General features: G+C 46.7%; 3 protein-coding genes across 3 annotated transcripts; 1 reads left to right on the top strand and 2 right to left on the bottom strand.

Annotated features, from left to right (window-relative positions):
* Positions 1–508: 508 nt before the first annotated feature.
* On the bottom strand, positions 509–1,675 carry AOL_s00078g547 (uncharacterized protein; the record flags this gene model as incomplete). Its single annotated transcript, XM_011123810.1, has 2 exons — positions 509–965; positions 1,050–1,675. The coding sequence occupies 2 exons, from the start codon at positions 1,673–1,675 to the stop codon at positions 509–511; spliced, it is 1,083 nt and encodes a 360-aa protein (XP_011122112.1).
* A 4,747-nt stretch (positions 1,676–6,422) lies between these two features.
* AOL_s00078g546 (uncharacterized protein) lies at positions 6,423–12,796 on the top strand (the record flags this gene model as incomplete). The annotated part of the gene is made up of 14 exons (XM_011123809.1): positions 6,423–6,799; positions 6,885–6,911; positions 6,988–8,209; positions 8,275–8,308; positions 8,379–8,603; positions 8,698–8,746; positions 8,835–9,010; positions 9,087–9,231; positions 9,294–9,769; positions 9,839–10,337; positions 10,433–10,500; positions 10,571–10,899; positions 10,968–11,611; positions 11,683–12,796. 14 exons carry the CDS (start codon positions 6,423–6,425, stop codon positions 12,794–12,796), a joined length of 5,385 nt encoding a protein of 1,794 aa, XP_011122111.1.
* Positions 12,797–14,104: 1,308 nt separating this feature from the next.
* On the bottom strand, positions 14,105–17,780 carry AOL_s00078g545 (uncharacterized protein; the record flags this gene model as incomplete). Its single annotated transcript, XM_011123808.1, has 4 exons — positions 14,105–14,262; positions 14,334–15,259; positions 15,583–17,113; positions 17,396–17,780. The coding sequence occupies 4 exons, from the start codon at positions 17,778–17,780 to the stop codon at positions 14,105–14,107; spliced, it is 3,000 nt and encodes a 999-aa protein (XP_011122110.1).
* Positions 17,781–18,942: the final 1,162 nt, after the last annotated feature.

The following is an 18,942-nucleotide window of genomic DNA, read 5'->3' as shown; positions in this document are numbered from 1 at the left end:
TATCGGCCGTTATACTCCACTGAAAAACAGAAAGCCAGGGTTTGAGACCAGGATTCATCCAATTTCATAACAGGGTGGCATTATGGTGGCGCTATGGCATAGAACTCGGGAACACTAGCGGTATCTGTGAAATTCATTATAGGGGCCATGTTTTCACGTCCAATCAATTAATTCACGATAAACCAATGCATTTTTGAGTAATGGGGGCTTAAATTCAGAGAGCTTAAGTACTTTCACTTCTGTCACGACAAATTGTATACATATTTCTTCAAGGTGTATCTTATAGCATTGACGAGATGCCTGAAATACTAACTAGCAGGACATATGTCGTAGTAAATCTTCATCGTTCTTAAACTTGATTAATTAAGCATAAAGTGTACTTCGTACCACGGCTGTTGAATCATTTTGCTACCATCTTGTGTCCAGTAGCCTCAAAGCAAAAGGTTTATATAGTGGGAATGATATTAGTTATACATGTGCTAGCCTAAAGTCGCGGAACATCCCGCACTCATGATGTAAAGATGCAACACTGCATGTTTGCATCGGATGTATAAAAGCACCCACCAGGTGTCAAAGCGGGGCTTCCACTTGTACACTTAGTATTGATGGACTGGAACTGACTGACACACAAGCTCTGCGTAACTGAGAAGCCGCCAAGTTTAATTTGGATCAAGAACTGTGTCAGATACCCCCCAACTAACACCGTGGTCTTATAGGGATTTCCAACTTCCATGTAGAAGGATCCGGATGGACCGAGGAGTTGCTGACAAGCAGTCGTAATTGCTGTATTCAATGTCGCTCCACCAGTTACTTTAGGGGGGGCTGGAGTCGTTGTTGTCGGGACACAGAGTGGAGTTGAAGCTGAAGGGAATGACGTTGGATTCCTAGTAAACGTAACGGCTGTTGTTGTAGTCGTCCGTGAAGTAGTCGTAGTGGTTCGACTGCTAGTTGTAGTAGTGCTAGACCTATCGTAGTTAGTTTAAGTTTCATATATCGAAACAGCAAGTTAATTATCTAGATAAGGAAAGATATCAAACGGTTAGACTTACGATGTGGTTGTGGAAGTAGCAGATACAGCAATACAGACATTGTGCAATCTTATATCACCTAACCCAGAACAGTCAGGTAGTAATAACGTATTCCACAAGATTAGGTTAGCTTTTGTAAGCCCGTCGGACGGTCCATATCTAGCGATAAAGGTATCACAAGTATCAGTGGACCGGAAGTATGCGAGCTTGATACAATTTGGTGCCGTTCCAGAAGATGGAGTCGGGTACGTAAAGGCTGTAGTGCTTGTAGAGCTTGTTGTTGTAGTGCGACTAGATGTTGTAGTAGTAGTACTGCTGCGTGTGGTCGTGGTCGGGCTACTAATAGGCGGAGCGGGCCCTTGAACACAAAGATATGTCCCCCTGTAGATACCATCACAATCAGGCCCTACGGCAGGGTTCCAGTAAATCAATTTTGCGACTGTCAGGTCAGGGAAGTCCTCTATCAGGTTTTGGACTACGGCATCGCAAAACTCGCCGAACTCGATGAGATGAAAAAATGTACAGCCGGCTATCATACCCGGCTGTGTAGGTAAAGGGGTTACGATAGTGGGACTAGCACTAGTAGTTCGAGTACTTAGGGTCGACGCTGAAGTCGAGGATGTGCGTGATGTTGTGGTAGTAGTCATGGTGGGATCTATAGCAATGCAAATATTGTGACCCCTTATATCGCTTAGCCCAGAACAGTCGCTCTGCAACAATATGTTCCAAAGTATCAATTTAGCTTTGGTAAGACCAGTTGATGAATATCTATCCAAAAATGTATCGCAAGTGTCTGCCGCCCTGAAGTATGCAAATGTGATGCAATTCGGAGCAGTTCCGGAAGAAGGAGTTGGCCAAGAGAACGTAGTCGTGGTTGTAGTCGGGGTGATAGTTGGGTCTATAGCAATACAAATGTTATGGCCTCGAATATCACTTAATCCAGAACAGTCGCTTTGCAACAATGTGTTCCATAGTATCAGTTTAGCTTTAGTAAGACCAGTTGATGCATATCTATCGACGAATGTATCGCAAGTATCCGCAGCTCGAAAATACGCAAATGTGATGCAATTTGGTGCTGTTCCAGAAGAAGGGGTAGGCCAAGAAAATGCAGTAGTAGTGGTTGTCGTCGGAGTGATAGTTGGGTCTATAGCAATACAAATGTTATGGCCCCTGATATCAGTTAATCCGGAGCAATCGCTTTTTAGTAGTGTATTCCAGAGGATAATATTTGCCTGCGTAAGGCCTGTTGATGCATATCTTGCGACAAAAGTCTCGCATGTGTCAGCAGCTCGAAAATACGCAAACGTGATGCAATTTGGTGCTGTTCCAGAAGAAGGGGTAGGCCAAGAAAATGCAGTAGTAGTGGTTGTCGTCGGAGTGATAGTTGGGTCTATAGCAATACAAATGTTATGGCCCCTGATATCACTTAATCCGGAGCAATCGCTTTTTAGTAGTGTATTCCAGAGGATAATATTTGCCTGCGTAAGGCCTGTTGATGCATATCTTGCGACAAAAGTCTCGCATGTGTCAGCAGCTCGAAAATACGCAAACGTGATGCAATTTGGTGCTGTTCCTGAGGAAGGGGTAGGCCAGCCGGTGAAAGTAGTCGTTGTAGTAGTCGTCGTGGTTGTTACCCTACTGCTCGTCGTTGTAGTTCGGCTTGAACTCGAGCTAGTTGGTATAGCAGTCACACCGCTACCTATACAATACCCATTTCCCGGGATCACATTATCGCAATCTTCGAGTAGACTGCAACAAAATTGTTAGCTCAAGGTATTTACTGCCAGTATCCCCCGGTGCCTTTCAGGAAGTGGATACGGCAGCTTTCAGTCGGATATTCTAAGTACCTAGGGTTCTAAGCGGGTTTCTTTTGATTTAGTAAGGTCTCGATGTTTGCTGGTGCAACCTTCGCAGTTTATTTTTGGGTTTAAGATAGGATAATAATTGAAATACAGCGAATTTATAATGATATACGTACCCAGATCACAAGTTTACTAACTGCAATAGGAGCCCTAGCGGCTAAAGAGATACAGTCCTCTCCATCCCTAGCCTGGAGCCAGGAGTAACAATCGGAAGCTTGAAGGGAAAGTGGGAATTTAGATCAATTCCGAAATGCATATCAAGTATGAGTGCAGCTTTTATCGAGTCGAGACCATGTATCTGGTCAATGGAACCCGTTACTAACCTGTATTTGGGTCGAATGGCCATGGCCCCACACCTACCGGAATTACAGAGTTAGTATGCATGCTAGAAAATCCAACGTTTTAAGGACATATATATATCAATGTTCACCAACCTGCTAGAACGGTGTTTAGGAGACATAGAATAAATAAATTTATCGTAATCACCCAGTTCATATTTCATATATATATAGAGGAAATGATATGATTGTGTGATGAGTAAAGGCGGAATCTTATCGGGTTCTGATCTGTGGAAATTGGTATACATATATATATATATATATATATGTATGAGTCTTAGAATGCGGTTAAGTATTTATACAAAGATGTTACTATTACCTGCTGGTGGGCTCATGAGCTTGCTCCCGTTCACTCGTAAGGCTTATGGTATCGAGGAGCGTTTGACCGGGAACCCAAAAGTCCTTAAACGAAGTGGATTGAAGTCCTCCAGAGCAATCAGCTCTCTCCCCGATCCCGGCTGAGTAAAGTCCTCCACAAACAAGACTTTCGAAAGCTGCCAAGTTAGACGTGTGGACCTTCCAGATCTGGGTACGAGGCAACTTATAGGCATATAATGCATTACCACGGCACAGAGCTTGCAGAAATCAAGTTTTGAATCCTATGCTGACCGATTCTTCACCAGTAGAAATAAGGGCGGCATCGAAATTCCGCGCAATTGAGGCTGAGGTTGATCACATTTCCTTTGAAACAATTTACTGTAGTTTAGCCGTGCATATGCAGTGTCTTACAGTCCGAATCTGTAGTCAATTTATCGACTGATACCGGGAGCTCGTGAGCGCCCTAGCTGTGCCGCGGATACGGCGTGATCCTCATATCATTATCCGATAAATTTTGGGCCACCATTCACTAACTCCGTCTTCGCTCTAAGAGAGATCACCCGGCGGAAAGGTTGCGGGCTTATAAGTCTCGATCCTTTTCCTAATCCGCAGATCGATAATGTGTCATCGAGGGCGTTGACCCGCGAGACCAATTTTGGTGTGAATATTCGATGGCGAAACATATCCGAAAAAGGCGTCTAGTATAAGGCCACACCAAGACGGTATCACGGCAAAATCGTGAGACCTGGCTTGGTCTTGCCCTGTGGAGCTCGTATGATCCTTTCGTGGCCACCATGCTTCTAGGCCTAAACAGCGCATCGGGTCGAGTTATACGAGCATGTGTTATAAAAAAGAGATGCTGACTAGGACATTGAAGAACCGCAATACATGTTATTGCATGATGTTCGCTTGTCCATGAGCCGAATGTACGAGCTTCATGTAGCATGTATCCCTGCTTCTAGGCATCGCTTTCTGCGAATGAACAGGATTGTACTATGCGCCAGAAGCAAAACCAAGACGTCTTATTGAAGGCAAGCATCAATAAGCAATTAAGATTTCCTTAGCATGCATGGCAGCTGCTGCGCAATTGTGGGTTCAGAATTGGCCAGGAACGGAGAAAAGAGACGACGAAGCTATAACCCTATATATCAAGCAAGATGCACTGCTTGCCACACATATAAAATGCACAAAACCCTTGTATTCAAATTCAGGGATGTCTTGGGCTGTGCATACGAGCTCGAGCCTCGCATTACTTTCGGAATCCCTCGACCTTGTTGTGAAATTTTCGATTGGATTGCAAATAGTGCTCTGCTGAAACTGGGGATACCTCGTATAATTTCTGAGTCAACTGATTGCGAAAGATCCACAGTATCCATATGCCATAGCGGCTGGCCGGATATATTTGCAATGCATCGTGCGGTGCCTTGGCCTTGCACACAGATACAACTAAACGCCGTGCCGCAATGCTGCGTCTTCACAACTTTGGATGAATGCGGTTAGCGTCCGGAGTTTCCCGAAACTTTGGCAGGCCAGTCTCGCCAACATGCAACAAAAAACGCTCCTCCAACACATATTATTGTAGCCTCGAGGCTAATATTATTGTTCCTAGTGTTATAGATTACGATGAGTGGGTGAAGGCGCGAGGTCCGGGATACCGGCACAAATGGTTTAAATGACAAAAAACTCTGATAAACGATGTATCGACGCAAAAAAAGAAAGGAACTTGTATTTCGATCCTCTAGCCTAACCTCTGCTCGGGAGGTTGATGGTTTACTAAAACGTTTAACTAATATATACATATATATCTGAATTGATCACCTAAATTGAACTACAGTAAGTATCCTAGCGAAAGCTGGGATATAAGGTATCTGCCCAGACTGCTATAGAAATGTAGACCAATAACTTTGGCAAAACGGATGGCGGTCATCGCAGTTGCATGTTGTTTTATGGAAACGAATCAACTAGGTTACCAAGAATACAAGATGAGAAATTTTCACCTTGGATGCGGGATTATGGCACAAAATTGGAACCTGAATATTCCGCGGAACCTGATATTAGCGTACGTCTATATACGAGAGTAGTCAAATGGGTACTATACGTATATAAACCGTGCATCATGCAGATCCACATCCATATTCATATCGCCGTATACATGTAAGTCAAATCAGGATGGATCCATGGATTTCGAATTCATTGAGCTCTTATGTTCATTGAAGTTATAGTGCTTAAGAAGCTACCCCAGTCCGCAGAGACCAGCCTGTGCCGCAGTCGTGCCTATGAGCAAGGTTTATTTTTCTTGGATTGATCATTCCCTGAGAATTGCAGAATTGTTAGCATGACTGCTCACCCCTCGCCCCGGAAACAAAATCTCGCGAGGTCGATTCGGACTTTACAACTTCGTAAAGCCCCTTGTTATTATTCTTCAGTTAGGAGGATGTGGGCTTAGCCATATACTCCCAGTTTAGTTATTTTCGAGTTTATTCAACCCTATCTTGTGAGCATATAAAAGCACAAGGGTTTTCTACATCCAATTGATGAGAGTACACAGCACCGTTTCGGTTTTTTCATAACGACGGGGAAAAGGTGCATAAACCCTTCATTTTACCAAATATTTATTACTATAAACTCTATATATTGACGATTCTATTATACAACTAAAGCCTCCCCAGGCTAATGAGTACGGGATGGTTAATTCTTGGAATATTGTTTCTCTTGTCGCAACAATCTGGTCAAGTCTCTTCTTGGCTTGTAATGGTCAATATGCGCAAGATACCCACTTTGGTTCTTATATGTTAAATGGCGTGCTAGGTAGGCATAGGATTTGGGTCCCTACGGCAGGGACGGCTGTCCTTGTGCTGAGTACACCATCACCAGCAATGCCTACATTGATTTGGAACTGCAATGCGATGCCTGAAATTTGTAGTAACGTTGATAATTGGAAAAGGATGAACCCAGCAGCGAACGTAGTGCCGAGGGAATTCACTATGGACATGAGGAATGACGGCAGGACCGACACCCGCCGAGCTCGCATGTGTGGGGGTACTGATTGGAAAAACATCAGGGATGACTTGATCGCCCTTCCTTTTGATATTAACCGCCCTACAAGTATTTGGTATTCAATACCAATTGCACGAGGGCGGGGGCAGCCCCGCGTAATGGGGGTACAAAATGGACAGCGGCTCGTGGCTGGCGCCGAGCTTACTTTAATAGAGGATGGTCCCCCGTTTAGTGGTATTTCTTCCGGTCTTATGTAGTAAGGATCCCAAGCGAAATAAAAAAAAATACTAGTATCCGATCATATATATGCATAACGTAGCTAACCTCTCAATCCAATATAGTACCTGCGATGAGTTTCCTTGTGCCGGGTATGCCACCTACTTCTTTCCCCTAACGCTACTGGAAGGCGCAAAAGCTAATCACCTTCTTTATCACTTTTCTCAGTTGGATTGAAGGAGGGGACGGCCCAAGTGGAAACAATCGGGGTTCAATTATGCCTGCACCACAGGCCGCCAACTGTGCCGGCTCGCAGTACTCCCGAGGAGGTTTCAAGGCGGAGAGCGAGCAAGACTGGCAAGCTAAAGGGAACACCGCACTGGCATCAGCAATTCGTGAGATCTGGGGAGCTGCAGTTGCGCAAAGTGCGGCCGTAGTTTTTACGTTTACCACGACCACCATTATGCCCAATAACCCTAACAATGCCGCCACCCACGTAATGGTTGTCTACGAAACTGCGGTTGCTAATCCTACAACTATAGTTAGAAGGAGTGATGGGAAGAATCACTTTGTGGACTCCGCGGGACGCCCGATTACGCCCACTTCGGACCCAAAGCAGGCTCTGAAAACACCCTCTCCTGAACAAAATATTCACATCGACATCTTCAAGAGAGGCGATAATGGCGCCGTAGATGGGCATAAGCTAGATAGTAGTGACCCAAGGCCACTTATCGATGAGGAAAATGAAGCTCTTGATGATGAGATCCGGGCTCTTAGGCAACTCAAAACGGAAGAGAAAAAACGAAGGGAAGACGAGGATAAAAGGATTATAGAGCAGATGGAACTAAATCAGGAAGAAATTGGAGTAGAGGCTCCTATCTATGACCCCCGGCTTTTTGAGACAGATGAGTATCTATCAATTCTTGATCCGAAGCTATTTATTTCAGACAAAAAGACCAAGAGAGAAAACGGTGGCAAAGAAGAGCGTAAAAGACTTGTCGGCAGCGACAGGGGTACTTGGTTCACCAAAGAAGAAGCATCAAGAATCGCACGACTTCGAAAGCTTGCAGATTCCGCGAAACACGCATCTTCTCGGGAGCCAGCCGCTGTTAAAAATGCCCGGAGAATTGTTCGGGCGGCGCAGAGAGAAGCGGAGGCAAGAAATGCTTATGTAGTAGCTAATCCACGACGGAATTCCCCAAATGGGCCCCGGGGAGACGCTCCTATCAAGACAAAACGTCGTTTTCAACGAAGCCGTTACGAATTTACAGTGAATAGCACCGTAGCAGAGGCTGCAGCCCTCGTAGCTGAAGCGGATGCTAAAGCAGCAAATACCACAGAAATTATTCCAAAATTAAAGCCGCGCGCACCCCCGCCAAACGCCTCTCTGTGGTGGTACGAAGGAATTGAACATAATGGCCAGTTCGCGGGCGCACCATCTGGATACAAGGTTGGTCATGGTGTGGCCTTTGATCTTCAGCTTTCGAAATTTCAGCTAGTTAACGAGCAGAGCAGGTCTATAGAAACGTCAAGGACTATGGCGCTAAAGGTTGGCGAACCCATCCCAAGGCGAAAATGAGTATAACTATAGCTAGGTTATCTAACATCCAAGTTCATAGGCGACGGTGTCACGGACGACACGGAGGCGATCAACAATGCGATTCGAGAAGGAAATCGGTGTCAAGCAAATTGCGGGGCTACTTCAGTTCTCGGGGCTGTCGTCTATTTTCCAACAGGGACATATTTAGTCAGCGGTAGTTTGCTGTCAGACTATTATACTGTATTCATTGGAGATCCCAGAAACAGGCCGATTTTACAAGCTAGCAACTCCTTTGTCGGATTTGGTAAACCCCTAACTCAATAAAACTCGTTGTTTGTCGAATTTCATGGATAATTGCTAACCCAATGAAACGTTAATTCGCATGCGTGTGCGTATAGGTATATTTGAATCCGATTTCTACGATGGTGGACCGGACAGTCACGAATGGTGAGTAGGATCCATGATTATCGATATATCGTGCGATAGAAGTTTATCAGCTAGAGTTCTTATGCAATTTCTTTGTGGCACTGAATAGGTTTATCAACCAAAATAACTTTTACCGTCAGATCCGCAACTTTATCTTAGATATTTCACAAATGCCCTCAACCGCCACTTCTTGCGCAATCCACTGGCAAGTAGCCCAGGCAACCAGTTTACACAATATCAGGATCATTATGGCAGCTGGAACTACTAATAACCATATCGGAATATGTATGTATCCTAATACATGTATATGTGCACGTGGAGTATTGATAGCGGGGCTAACCGCATTATCTAACTTTTGCAGTTATGGAAAACGGCAGTGGTGGATACTTGGGCGATATTGTTTTTGAACGAGGCAACATTGGCTTTTACGCCGGGAATCAGCAATTCACAACGAAGAATCTCGTATTTTCGAAATGTAGAACAGGAATATGGTCTCATTGGGACTGGTACGTCACGTAAAATCCATAGCCCTTCCATTCCAGTACTAACCGATTACATGGTACTATAGGGGCTGGACTTGGAAGTCCATCTATATGACTGGAGTCACTGTTGGGTTAAACATGACTCGCGACCCTGGAGGCATCAATCCTGGCTCTAACCTAGTCCTTGATTCGGTTTTTAACAACGTACAAACTGTCGTGCTTTTGGAAAGCACAACTGGAATCAATGGTACAACAATGGTTGTCCTGGATAACGTTGTCATGCAAAACTGTGGCATTGGCGTTAAAGCCTCCGGGTCTGCTCTCCTCGCGGGCGGGTCTCGTACTATAGCTTCATGGGGCCGTGGCAGAATTTACAACGATGCAAACCCCGATGGCATGCTCTCAACCGCTGGAATGGACTTGACACCTCTCCGGAAAATTGATGCATCTCTTCTAGGGCCCGGCAGTGGTGCCCCCGGTGGCATCTTCGAACGCTTGAAACCCCAGTATGAATTAAATAATGCAGGCGCTTTCGCAAATGTAAAGGACTACGGAGCCTTCGGTATATAACCCTTCTACCCTTCTGGCGTTTCTATCATATTTCTAACGAAAACTTGTGTGGAATAATTAGGAGATGGTGTTCATGATGACACCAACGCCCTTCAGAAAGCCCTCTCTCTAAATTGTGGCATAGATAAAATCTTCATACCAGCCGGTACCTACCTTATCACGAAAACACTAAAGGTTCTAGTAGGATGTATCATCGTGGGGGAAGCATGGCCCCAAATAATGGCTACAGGTCCCAATTTCGAAGACATGAAGAAACCATACGTTGCCGTTCGTGTCGGACAAATAGGCGATGTCGGAGATATTGAGATAACGGATGTTATGTTCACAACTCGAGGACCTACGGCAGGTGCTGTCTTGGTCGAATGGAACGTCAAGGCGGCTTCTCAAGGTTCAGCAGGAATGTGGGACTGTGTTATCAGAGTTGGTGGAGCGCACGGCAGTAAGCTTCAAGCCGCGGATTGCCCCAAGCTAGCGACATCCATAAACGACAAGTGCATCGCGGGTTCCCTGCTGCTGCGAGTTACTAGCCGTGCTAATGGATATTTTGAAAACGTCTGGGGGTGAGTAATATAATAAGCATTACATGATAAATTGGGGGAGTTTAACTATTTATCACAGTTCTACCGCTAACACTTATATTCCGTGACAAAAACAGCTGGACAGCAGATCACGACATTGACAGTGGCCCTGATCAAACTCAAATCGATGTTTATGTTGCTCGGGGTATTATTTTCATATCCTATATGGAATTCGCGCTTGCTGCTTTTGACCGTCGCTAACAATGTTACGGCAGGGTTCTTGATCGAGGGGCCAGGCCCCACATGGTTATACGCTACTGCTTCGGAGCATAATGTGCTTTATCAGTACCAAGTTCACAATGCAAGAAACATATGGATGGGAATGATACAGACTGAGAGCCCTTATTATCAAGGTGTTCCTGCGGCGCCGACTCCCTTTGAGGATTCTTTAGGCCAATTTCCAATGGATCCTCCATTTAACCAGTGTAATGGGGCTGGGGATTGGTATACTTGTGGCTTCTCTTGGGCTGTTCGTTTGCTGGGTAGTACAAATGTCTATCTTTATGGCGCCGGTTTGTATTCCTGGTTCCAACAATACTCACAGGTAAAAGAAATTCAAAAATGATTTACACATAAATACATGCGGTACTGATGGCTAACCGAGTATTTTAGGTCTGTCTTGAAACAGAGAGCTGCCAGTCCAGGGTTTTACAAATATCCCAGAGCACCGGCGTTCATATCTTTAACCTGATGACAAAGGCTTCATTAACCATGGTTACAAGATGGAATGGCCATCCTGCATGGGCCGTCGACAATCACAATGCCTATGGCTCCACTATTGCTGCATGGGTTCTGAACCAAAAGTCGCCTGTTGATGGTAGTGGTGCTATCGGCCCGGGTGGAAGCTATACCCAAAAGATCGGGGCAAGGTTCTGGAACACGCGCCGGTACAATGACTATTATGAGACTTGTCCCGTGTATCCATGCACTTTGTCGCTCCCCCCACTGACAGTTTCAGCCCCAATCCAACCGACCCCAATCACTTTGACATCCGCTGGCGCCACTAAAACAATCACCCCGCCTATCATCCGGTCAGAAGTTCTCTCATTCTCGCCGTTTGTCATTAGCTCCACCCCAACCAACTATATAGAGTTGATTCCAACCCTATCAGGGACTACTATCCCAGTCCCCGCAATTACGTTCACGACGCTAGGGGTAAAACATACAGTTATTCCACCACCTCTCTCAATTCCGTTTGCAACGGCAACCCAATATGGAAGCTGCAGTATCTTCTGCGACCCCGAAGCTACCGAGTAGTAAGTTCTTGATCCCGCGTAAGCTTCAACCGAGTAAATACAATTAAACTTATTTTACGGGTATAATTTAGCCCCGATTACCCATTGATTGTTGGACCTCCAATTTTTCAAGGATCTGACTCTAGTAACGCTACAAATATGACCTCCATTTTTGGTGACGGGTTGCTTGGGGATGACAATGGTCGCGGCTGCTCTGGAGCTGGTTGTGGCTGTACGGGGGCTAATTGTGGATCCTGTCATGGTCCAAAGTGTGGCAAGCCACCTGGTTGCCGTACTGGCTGCGGTGCTGACACCGACGGTGGATGCAAGGGCGCAAACTGCAATTCCGGATGTCGGGACAAGCATTGCGGCAAGTCCTGTAGATCATTATTTTGCGGATGTCAAGGGCTCTTCTGTGGTGGACTAAATTTCGGACTTGGGGGACTCGGAGGCTTAGGGTCATGCTTCGGACCAGATTGTATCGATGGCCTCTGTAGAGGAGGTAACTGCTTCCCTGGCCCTAACGATGTATGCGTTCCGGGGCCCTGTCCCTGCTTCACCTGTGTGCCTCCCGGGGGAGGAGAAGGGGAGCAGGAAGAGGAGGAGGAAGATGAAGATGATGAAGCGGAATCTTGCCCTCTTATTCGTCTTCCTCCGACGGTGGGTACCTCCAACGGGGATCAGACATATGAGATCAACGCACCTGGCGGCTCAAGTGGCTGGAAGTCACCACCAGAAGTCAACAATGGTGGCGGCGGATCAACGACAACTGGCGGACCTCCCGAGCCCACCCTTGATCCTGACCCTTTTGCTCAACGGTTCGAAATTTGGGCCAGGACCCAAAGAACAGGGCCCGCGTTCATCGAGCAATGGAACTCAGGCACCGAGGGACGCAATAAGTTCCAGAGGTGTCAGAACGCGCTTGAAAGAGTTACGATGGAATTTGATGTGACAGGGTGGCCATCCGTGGTTTCACCTATTGAGCATCTACGCCCGTGGAGCGGTCTGCAAGAGTGCACTTGGACCCCCAAAAGTGGTCTTAATTGGGAGACCGAGAGCGCCGGTGCATGGATTGGTGATATAGCTTGTCCAACCGGTACATATCCGTGTGTCAAGCCACCCAACGAGGATGCTCAACGGGAGTTATGTGGACCAAATAACCCAGTCACTGCTTTTTTCCAATTCGCCATGATTTTTTGCGATTGATAGGTTTTCGAGGTAGAGTGTTATCATAGATGAATTGTTGATGGGATGCCTTTCCTTGCGCCTGCTGGTTACGAGACTGGCGCCTGGTCTCGAGGCTAATATAGTTTAGGATTTGTTGATGCGAATATATGCATGATCATAAATACATAGTACCTTTAAAAACGTACCCTTTACAGATGCGGCACGTACCGTCTGGCCATTCATCATATGACTTTAGACTACTGACCATGATACGTAAAATATGCTACGCGAGCACTTCCAAGGCCAAGTGCCGAAAACCTACTATTACTCACAACTCAACGCAACCCTAAATGCGCGTTACGAATGTTGCATTTAGACACGCTTTTCCCGATCAGGAACGAAAGCCTCAACCGCCAAATCGTCTCGTACGAGAGAACGCCGCTAGATGCCAAGCAGGCGTGGCACTCACCAAAGTCCCAAGCCTTTCTTCATTATCAATGTCATCATGACTCGAACTAAGGTCTACCATGGTATCTCCGGTGCATTCCGGTTGGGCAACTACATCTGGCTATTTCCTTGCGATTCCGTGCAGCCGGAGCCAAAGCCCCCCGCCCGGCCGTAAATTTGACGCTTCCATCGATCTTATAGATGGCGTTAAAAACCAAATAGGTAATATGCAAATTTATGATTCTGGGTGAACAATTATGTGACGAAATGCTTGATCTTTAGCTATCATAATATTGCTAACCCTAATATGTACACGAATTTGATAACCCCAGTACCTATAAACGATGCCAACCATGAAATCAGAAGGAATAATGGCGCAAATGCTAAAGAAGCTAAAGCGTAAAGGGACACGAAAGACAAATCGGCAGCAGGCCCCATAACAAAAACATAGAAAGAGATATACCGAGAAGGAAGAGTGTATCAAGCTAAACACACCAGCTATCGACAGAAAGAAAAAATAAACAGATAACGGGGAAAGACTGATATTGAGCGCAACCGCCGGCTACCATAAAGATCAAAAAACACCGTGATTGAAAAAGAGATATAAGGGGGAATCATTCCATTCTGAAGGCCGAGAAGATAATAAAGAAGGGCAGTGAGCATTGCAAAAGCAGCCGCAAAATGGGGAATATTGTATCATTTAATGCATGTTGAAATCCTCAGAACAGTCGAACGAAGCGCCATAAAGTAGAGTAGACAGCCCTTTGAAAATAAGTGTGTAAGTGTAAGGACTAACAGGGGAATATTATTGAGTAGAGCAAAAATCAAGCGATGAAATTTGCTTTTCGGGTATGTACTTGCAATATGTGTACAGAGAAAGGACTGAAGGGTATCAAAGCTCTAACAGCGGAAGACTTTGATCTTTCGTTCAACACGAGCACGACAGACAGGACAGTTGCTGCGTGGAGCGACCATGCCTTCAGGGCGGTTTGGAGCAGCTGGTGCAACGGTATCAGCACACCATTGACAAAGGACAAGATGGGCGCATGGAAGGAGAACTAAGGTATAGAATTAATAAGTGATTTCTGGTGTCCGGGCTCAACCTCGTGGCGGGATGGTGATCACTTACCCATGTCAGCAATCTGCCCATAACAAACTTTACAATCGACCATGATCTTCAGATCTTCTTCTTTCATATTGTCAGGTCTTTCGGGGTTGTCCAGAGTTCTAGTAGTCTGGGAGCTGTTGTTGTTGGTGTTTCTACCATTCGAGTTGCTCCCTGATCCACTTTCACGGCTCCATCGATGAGGGAAGCCCATAACACCACTTTCCCTGGCGCCGGTTACCAAGTTCGCAATGTCACGAATCGCTTCATTATGACGGTACCGCGTCTCGATATCGCGGTCACGCATACGGCGGGCCCTATCCGCCCTGGAGGGAAACCGTTCACGCATATCATTTTCAGGGGCCCTATTAGACGGCTGAGAGCCTGGTAGGTGCCCGACGTCATCAGGGGAAAGGCCTAATTGGCCACGGAGGCGGGCACGTCGACGATTGACACTTTCATGCGGTACCCCTGATAGGTAGCCGCCGACAAGTGTAGCAAACAATTGTTCGTCGTCGTTTAAAGCATTGTCGAGGGGTATAAGGTCTTCATAATCGGCTTCGGAAGCAGATGATGGCTCATCCTCTGCCACCACGGTAAACGAAAGGGCTGATGCATGGTCCGGCGAGCGCGCATGGGCGTTGTTGCCATTGGATGCCGATTGGCTAGCGCCCGGCCAGTTGGCGTACCATCCCTGGGGCCCAACAGGTTGAGGCCGAGAGCCACCAGGGAGGTCAACTTGGTTCTGCTGCATCTGACGCTGGAGGTTGGCGCGTTGGAGAAGTTCATAATTGCGCTGTTGCCGATGTTCTTGGAGTCGCCTCATGCTGTCCCCGTCGCTCCCAGGCATCGGTGGAGACCTCAAGAGCTCTCGCTGCTCTGCTTCTAGTTCCCTGAAACGACGACGTGTTATTTCGGCTTGTCGATTGGTTTCGACAAGCTCAGTGAACCTAGGAAAGAAAAGGGGGTCATGTCGGTTAGTATAAGATCCATCGAGGAGGTCGCGCGAAGGAGATGTGAAAGATATGGGTTCCATATTTGGCTATCCCACGATGAATATGAAAAAAGGTAGTGCAGGAATGGTAAGGAGGGAAATGATCGGAAGATAGATAAACATTGGGTGGGGGTCTTTCATATAGATAATAAGGAGCGGGGTTGAACAGCACAAAGCCGATCGTGCAACGTGGCAGACGTGTGTGTGAGTACGCAATCGAGACCCGTGAAATATTACATTGTAAGGGGACTAATGAGGGGGGTAATATAAATAACTTACACACTGCGAGTAGGGCTTTCGTAATCCTCTCTTTCAGCATCTGTCCTCCCACCCAGAGGTTGAGCTGATGGGTTAATTCTTTCCCTTCTTCTAGCTGGGAATCCATCACTCCCATTCGAGTTTTGACGGTTATGGTTCGTATTAGTATTATTGTTACTATTGTTGGAGATAGAGCCACCTCGAGGTCGTGTCAGTGTTCTAGGCGGAGAGAACCTGGGGGCTGGAAGATGGGGCAAGCTAGGCAGGAAGTTAGGCGGTAGCCTGTTTGCTGGCGATGTCAAGCCATTTCTAGCCATCGATGATTCGGGCGGACTTTGAGTAGGAGAGCTCGTAGTTTGGTCTAATAAGGTAGGGCGCAAGGTTCGCCTGTTTGCTGGGAAAACGAATGGAGCGATGCTCGTGATAGGCGATCCAGACATCGTGTTTTGAGGTGTGCTAGCTGAAGGGTTGCTGGAACCGTCGCGTCTATATGGAGTTGTAACTGATGGGTCATTTAGCTGATTTCGGCTAGACTCTCCAGGAAGCTGCGAGGTGTTCCAGGGCTCGCTGGTTGGTGGAATATTGAAATAAGGTCGATGTCGGAGGGGATTATGTACAGATGGCTCGTTTTCAGAGGGTCTCCCAGGCTCGCTTGCAGAATTGCTGCTCCGATTCGACGTGTCTGAATTTTGGCTGCTGGGGAGATCGCTCATGACAGCGTCAACAACTGTGCTGTCGACACTAGTCCTATTTGTATTGGAGCCACCTGGAGAGCTGATAGATAGTGGTCGCTGGTTCTCCCACTCGGATTCATTCCTCTCGCGGAGTTGACGACGACGATCTGCTGCAGAACGCTCTGTTTCAATATCTGGCGTTACAGAAGAAATCCGACGACGTCGGCGATCTCGATTTGGACGAATCCGACGAGAATGAACAAAAGAAGTTACAGTTGGATTCGAGGCAGGATTGTAAGAATGAGAGTGATGATAGTCTGAGATTTCAGGAATCTCATTGGGAGGCGCATGATAAGTTTGTGGGGGGAAAAAAGGAGAGGGAGGAGGAATGGAATGAGGACTAGCAGAGGAAGAGGGAGATGAACTAGCAGCAGCTGCAGAACTAGTACCAATAGCAGGAGTAGTAGAACTATGACGCGGGGTAGGAGGACCCAAAGTTGGATACCGGTCCACCTGATTCGAAGCGGTAGCAGCAGCAGCAGCAGCAGCGTAAGGAGACGTACCGGCAGTGATACGGCCTGTTTCACGATCACGATCACGTTCGCGTTCTCTATCGATAGCAGGCGCCGGTCGACTAGCATTTTCGGGTTGTGAATTAATACGAGTAGTCGGCATACTGTCGACAGGTGTGCTTCCTCGACGTCTGTGCGATGAACGGGGGGGAGATACTTGGGATGTCGCCGATGTCGACCTAGCGGCTACACCCGTAAAGATACCAGTACCCAATGTTGACCGGTGTTCCCCTGCAGCTGTAGATGTTGATGTCGATGAAGGTGGTTGGTGAGACATATTATTGCCTTGATTGCGAGATGTTCCAGCTGTGTGAGGAGCCGTATTAGAAGCTGTTTGAGCAGTCGAAGCCGATTGAAGAAAACTGCCAAAGGTCGCGGCCCTGCCAAAACTAATTCCTATTTGTCCTAGATTTGGATGTGAATGTTGATGTTGATGTTGATGTTGATATTGAGGTTGGTGAGGTTGGTGAGATTGATGAAGTTGGTGAGGTTGTTGAGATAGGTGAGGTTGGTGAGGTTGATGAGGTTGATGAGGGTGGAGGTGAAGTGAATGACGAGTCGAGCTTCCCCCTCCTCCTCCACCAATACCGCCACTACTACCACCAACGCTACTTCCTCCAACACCTCCAATTGCACTGCTATTACCTCCACTGCTGCTACTACTTTCATTGCGGCCATTTCCACTACTTCCACTCCCAGAGCCCGAAGAAATCGGCATATCAAACGGCCCTGGCGTATTCAGCAACTGAAAATACTCATCCCTCGCTTGAACACTAAGCGATCCACCCCTGGACTGCCTGTCTAGTTCCGTCATTCTTTTGGCCTTATAACGGGCGGTGTAATACTGCCTGAGCAATGATTGGAACCCCGGCGAGTACCTCGGTTCATCTGCAATTCTGGTCTCCAGTTCTCCCCATGTACGAATATGTTGAGCTACAACCGGATGATATTCGTTCGAAAAATTGGGGCTCATATGCTGGAATACTGCGTATGACTGTGGGAAACCATCCTCAGGGGTTATTACGGGTACCGCTGGGGATGTAAGGGAATGTCGAGAAGTCGAGTTCGAGTGAGCGAAGTTAGGATGCGATGCTGATGCCACTGCAGCAGGATTAGGAGGAGGATTCGAGTAGCCAAAGTCGTGAAAAAGATCCCAGGCTGTCAGACGGGGTTGATTATCACGATATGAGGGGACGCTTGCGTTCAGTCTATCCCAATAGTCTAAAATTGACCTCAAGGAGTAGGCGGAAAGAGAGACACCTAGTCAGCAAACAAAACTTCCAATCAAATAACTCCTCGCAAAGGTAATGCAAGGCGAAATTGCTCCTTCAATTAAGTGAACACTGAAGCAGTTACCAGAAGTCCAGTGAAATTGCAACTAAAAAGCTGGGGATGGTGTTGTTTGTTCAGCCGAAGGTTTACAAACGGGAGACACGGGCTGATTCCGAAAACAACCAGTTCAAACTAAGAGAAACCCCCCGGCTCATAATGCGCTCTCTCTCTCCCCTCCCGCCTGAAAGTATAGGGAGCAGTGCATGTTGGATGTGCTCATGGGAACTTTTACAAGCCGCTCAATCGAGTGGCCCCAGAATGTCACAAATCGACCTATATTTATCTAATAGAGCTCAAAAAGAGCAAAGCAAGATGCGGCATGCATAGGACGTACAATTAAGGAACAAGAAGGCATTATCCGAAGAAATCAAAGGCCGACTAGTGATATAGGAAAACTCAGGGTAGGTGGTGGGCAGATGGGGTTGGTAGGAGTGGAGAGATGCAGAGTACAGTTATCAATATAACATTGGATTATATTGACCAAAGGTGAAATTCAAAAGACGTATGAAAATTATATAGTTTAGAAAAGGCGAAAGGGTGGATTTAGGTACCTCTACAAGCTGAGCAATAATGAGCCCATCTGGGTGCATCCAGAACCAAACTGCCGTCGACGTATCTAGAGTTGAGTTATCCCAATTTAGCCTTTTGTTCGCTCCCCGCTAGGCTATCGGTCTTCTGACGCAGGCATTCGCTCTTCGAAACACTCCGTAGGTGATACAAATACAAAACAAGAAACAAAAAAAAAAAAGAACAAGGAGGCAGTCGAGGCGAGAGGGCTTGAGTAGTGATCAGTAACAGGATAT

This window comes from Orbilia oligospora (assembly GCF_000225545.1).
Source record: "Orbilia oligospora ATCC 24927 unplaced genomic scaffold scaffold00078, whole genome shotgun sequence".
NCBI classification, from domain to species: domain Eukaryota; kingdom Fungi; phylum Ascomycota; class Orbiliomycetes; order Orbiliales; family Orbiliaceae; genus Orbilia; species Orbilia oligospora.
This window is presented reverse-complemented; position numbering and strand designations above follow the sequence as displayed.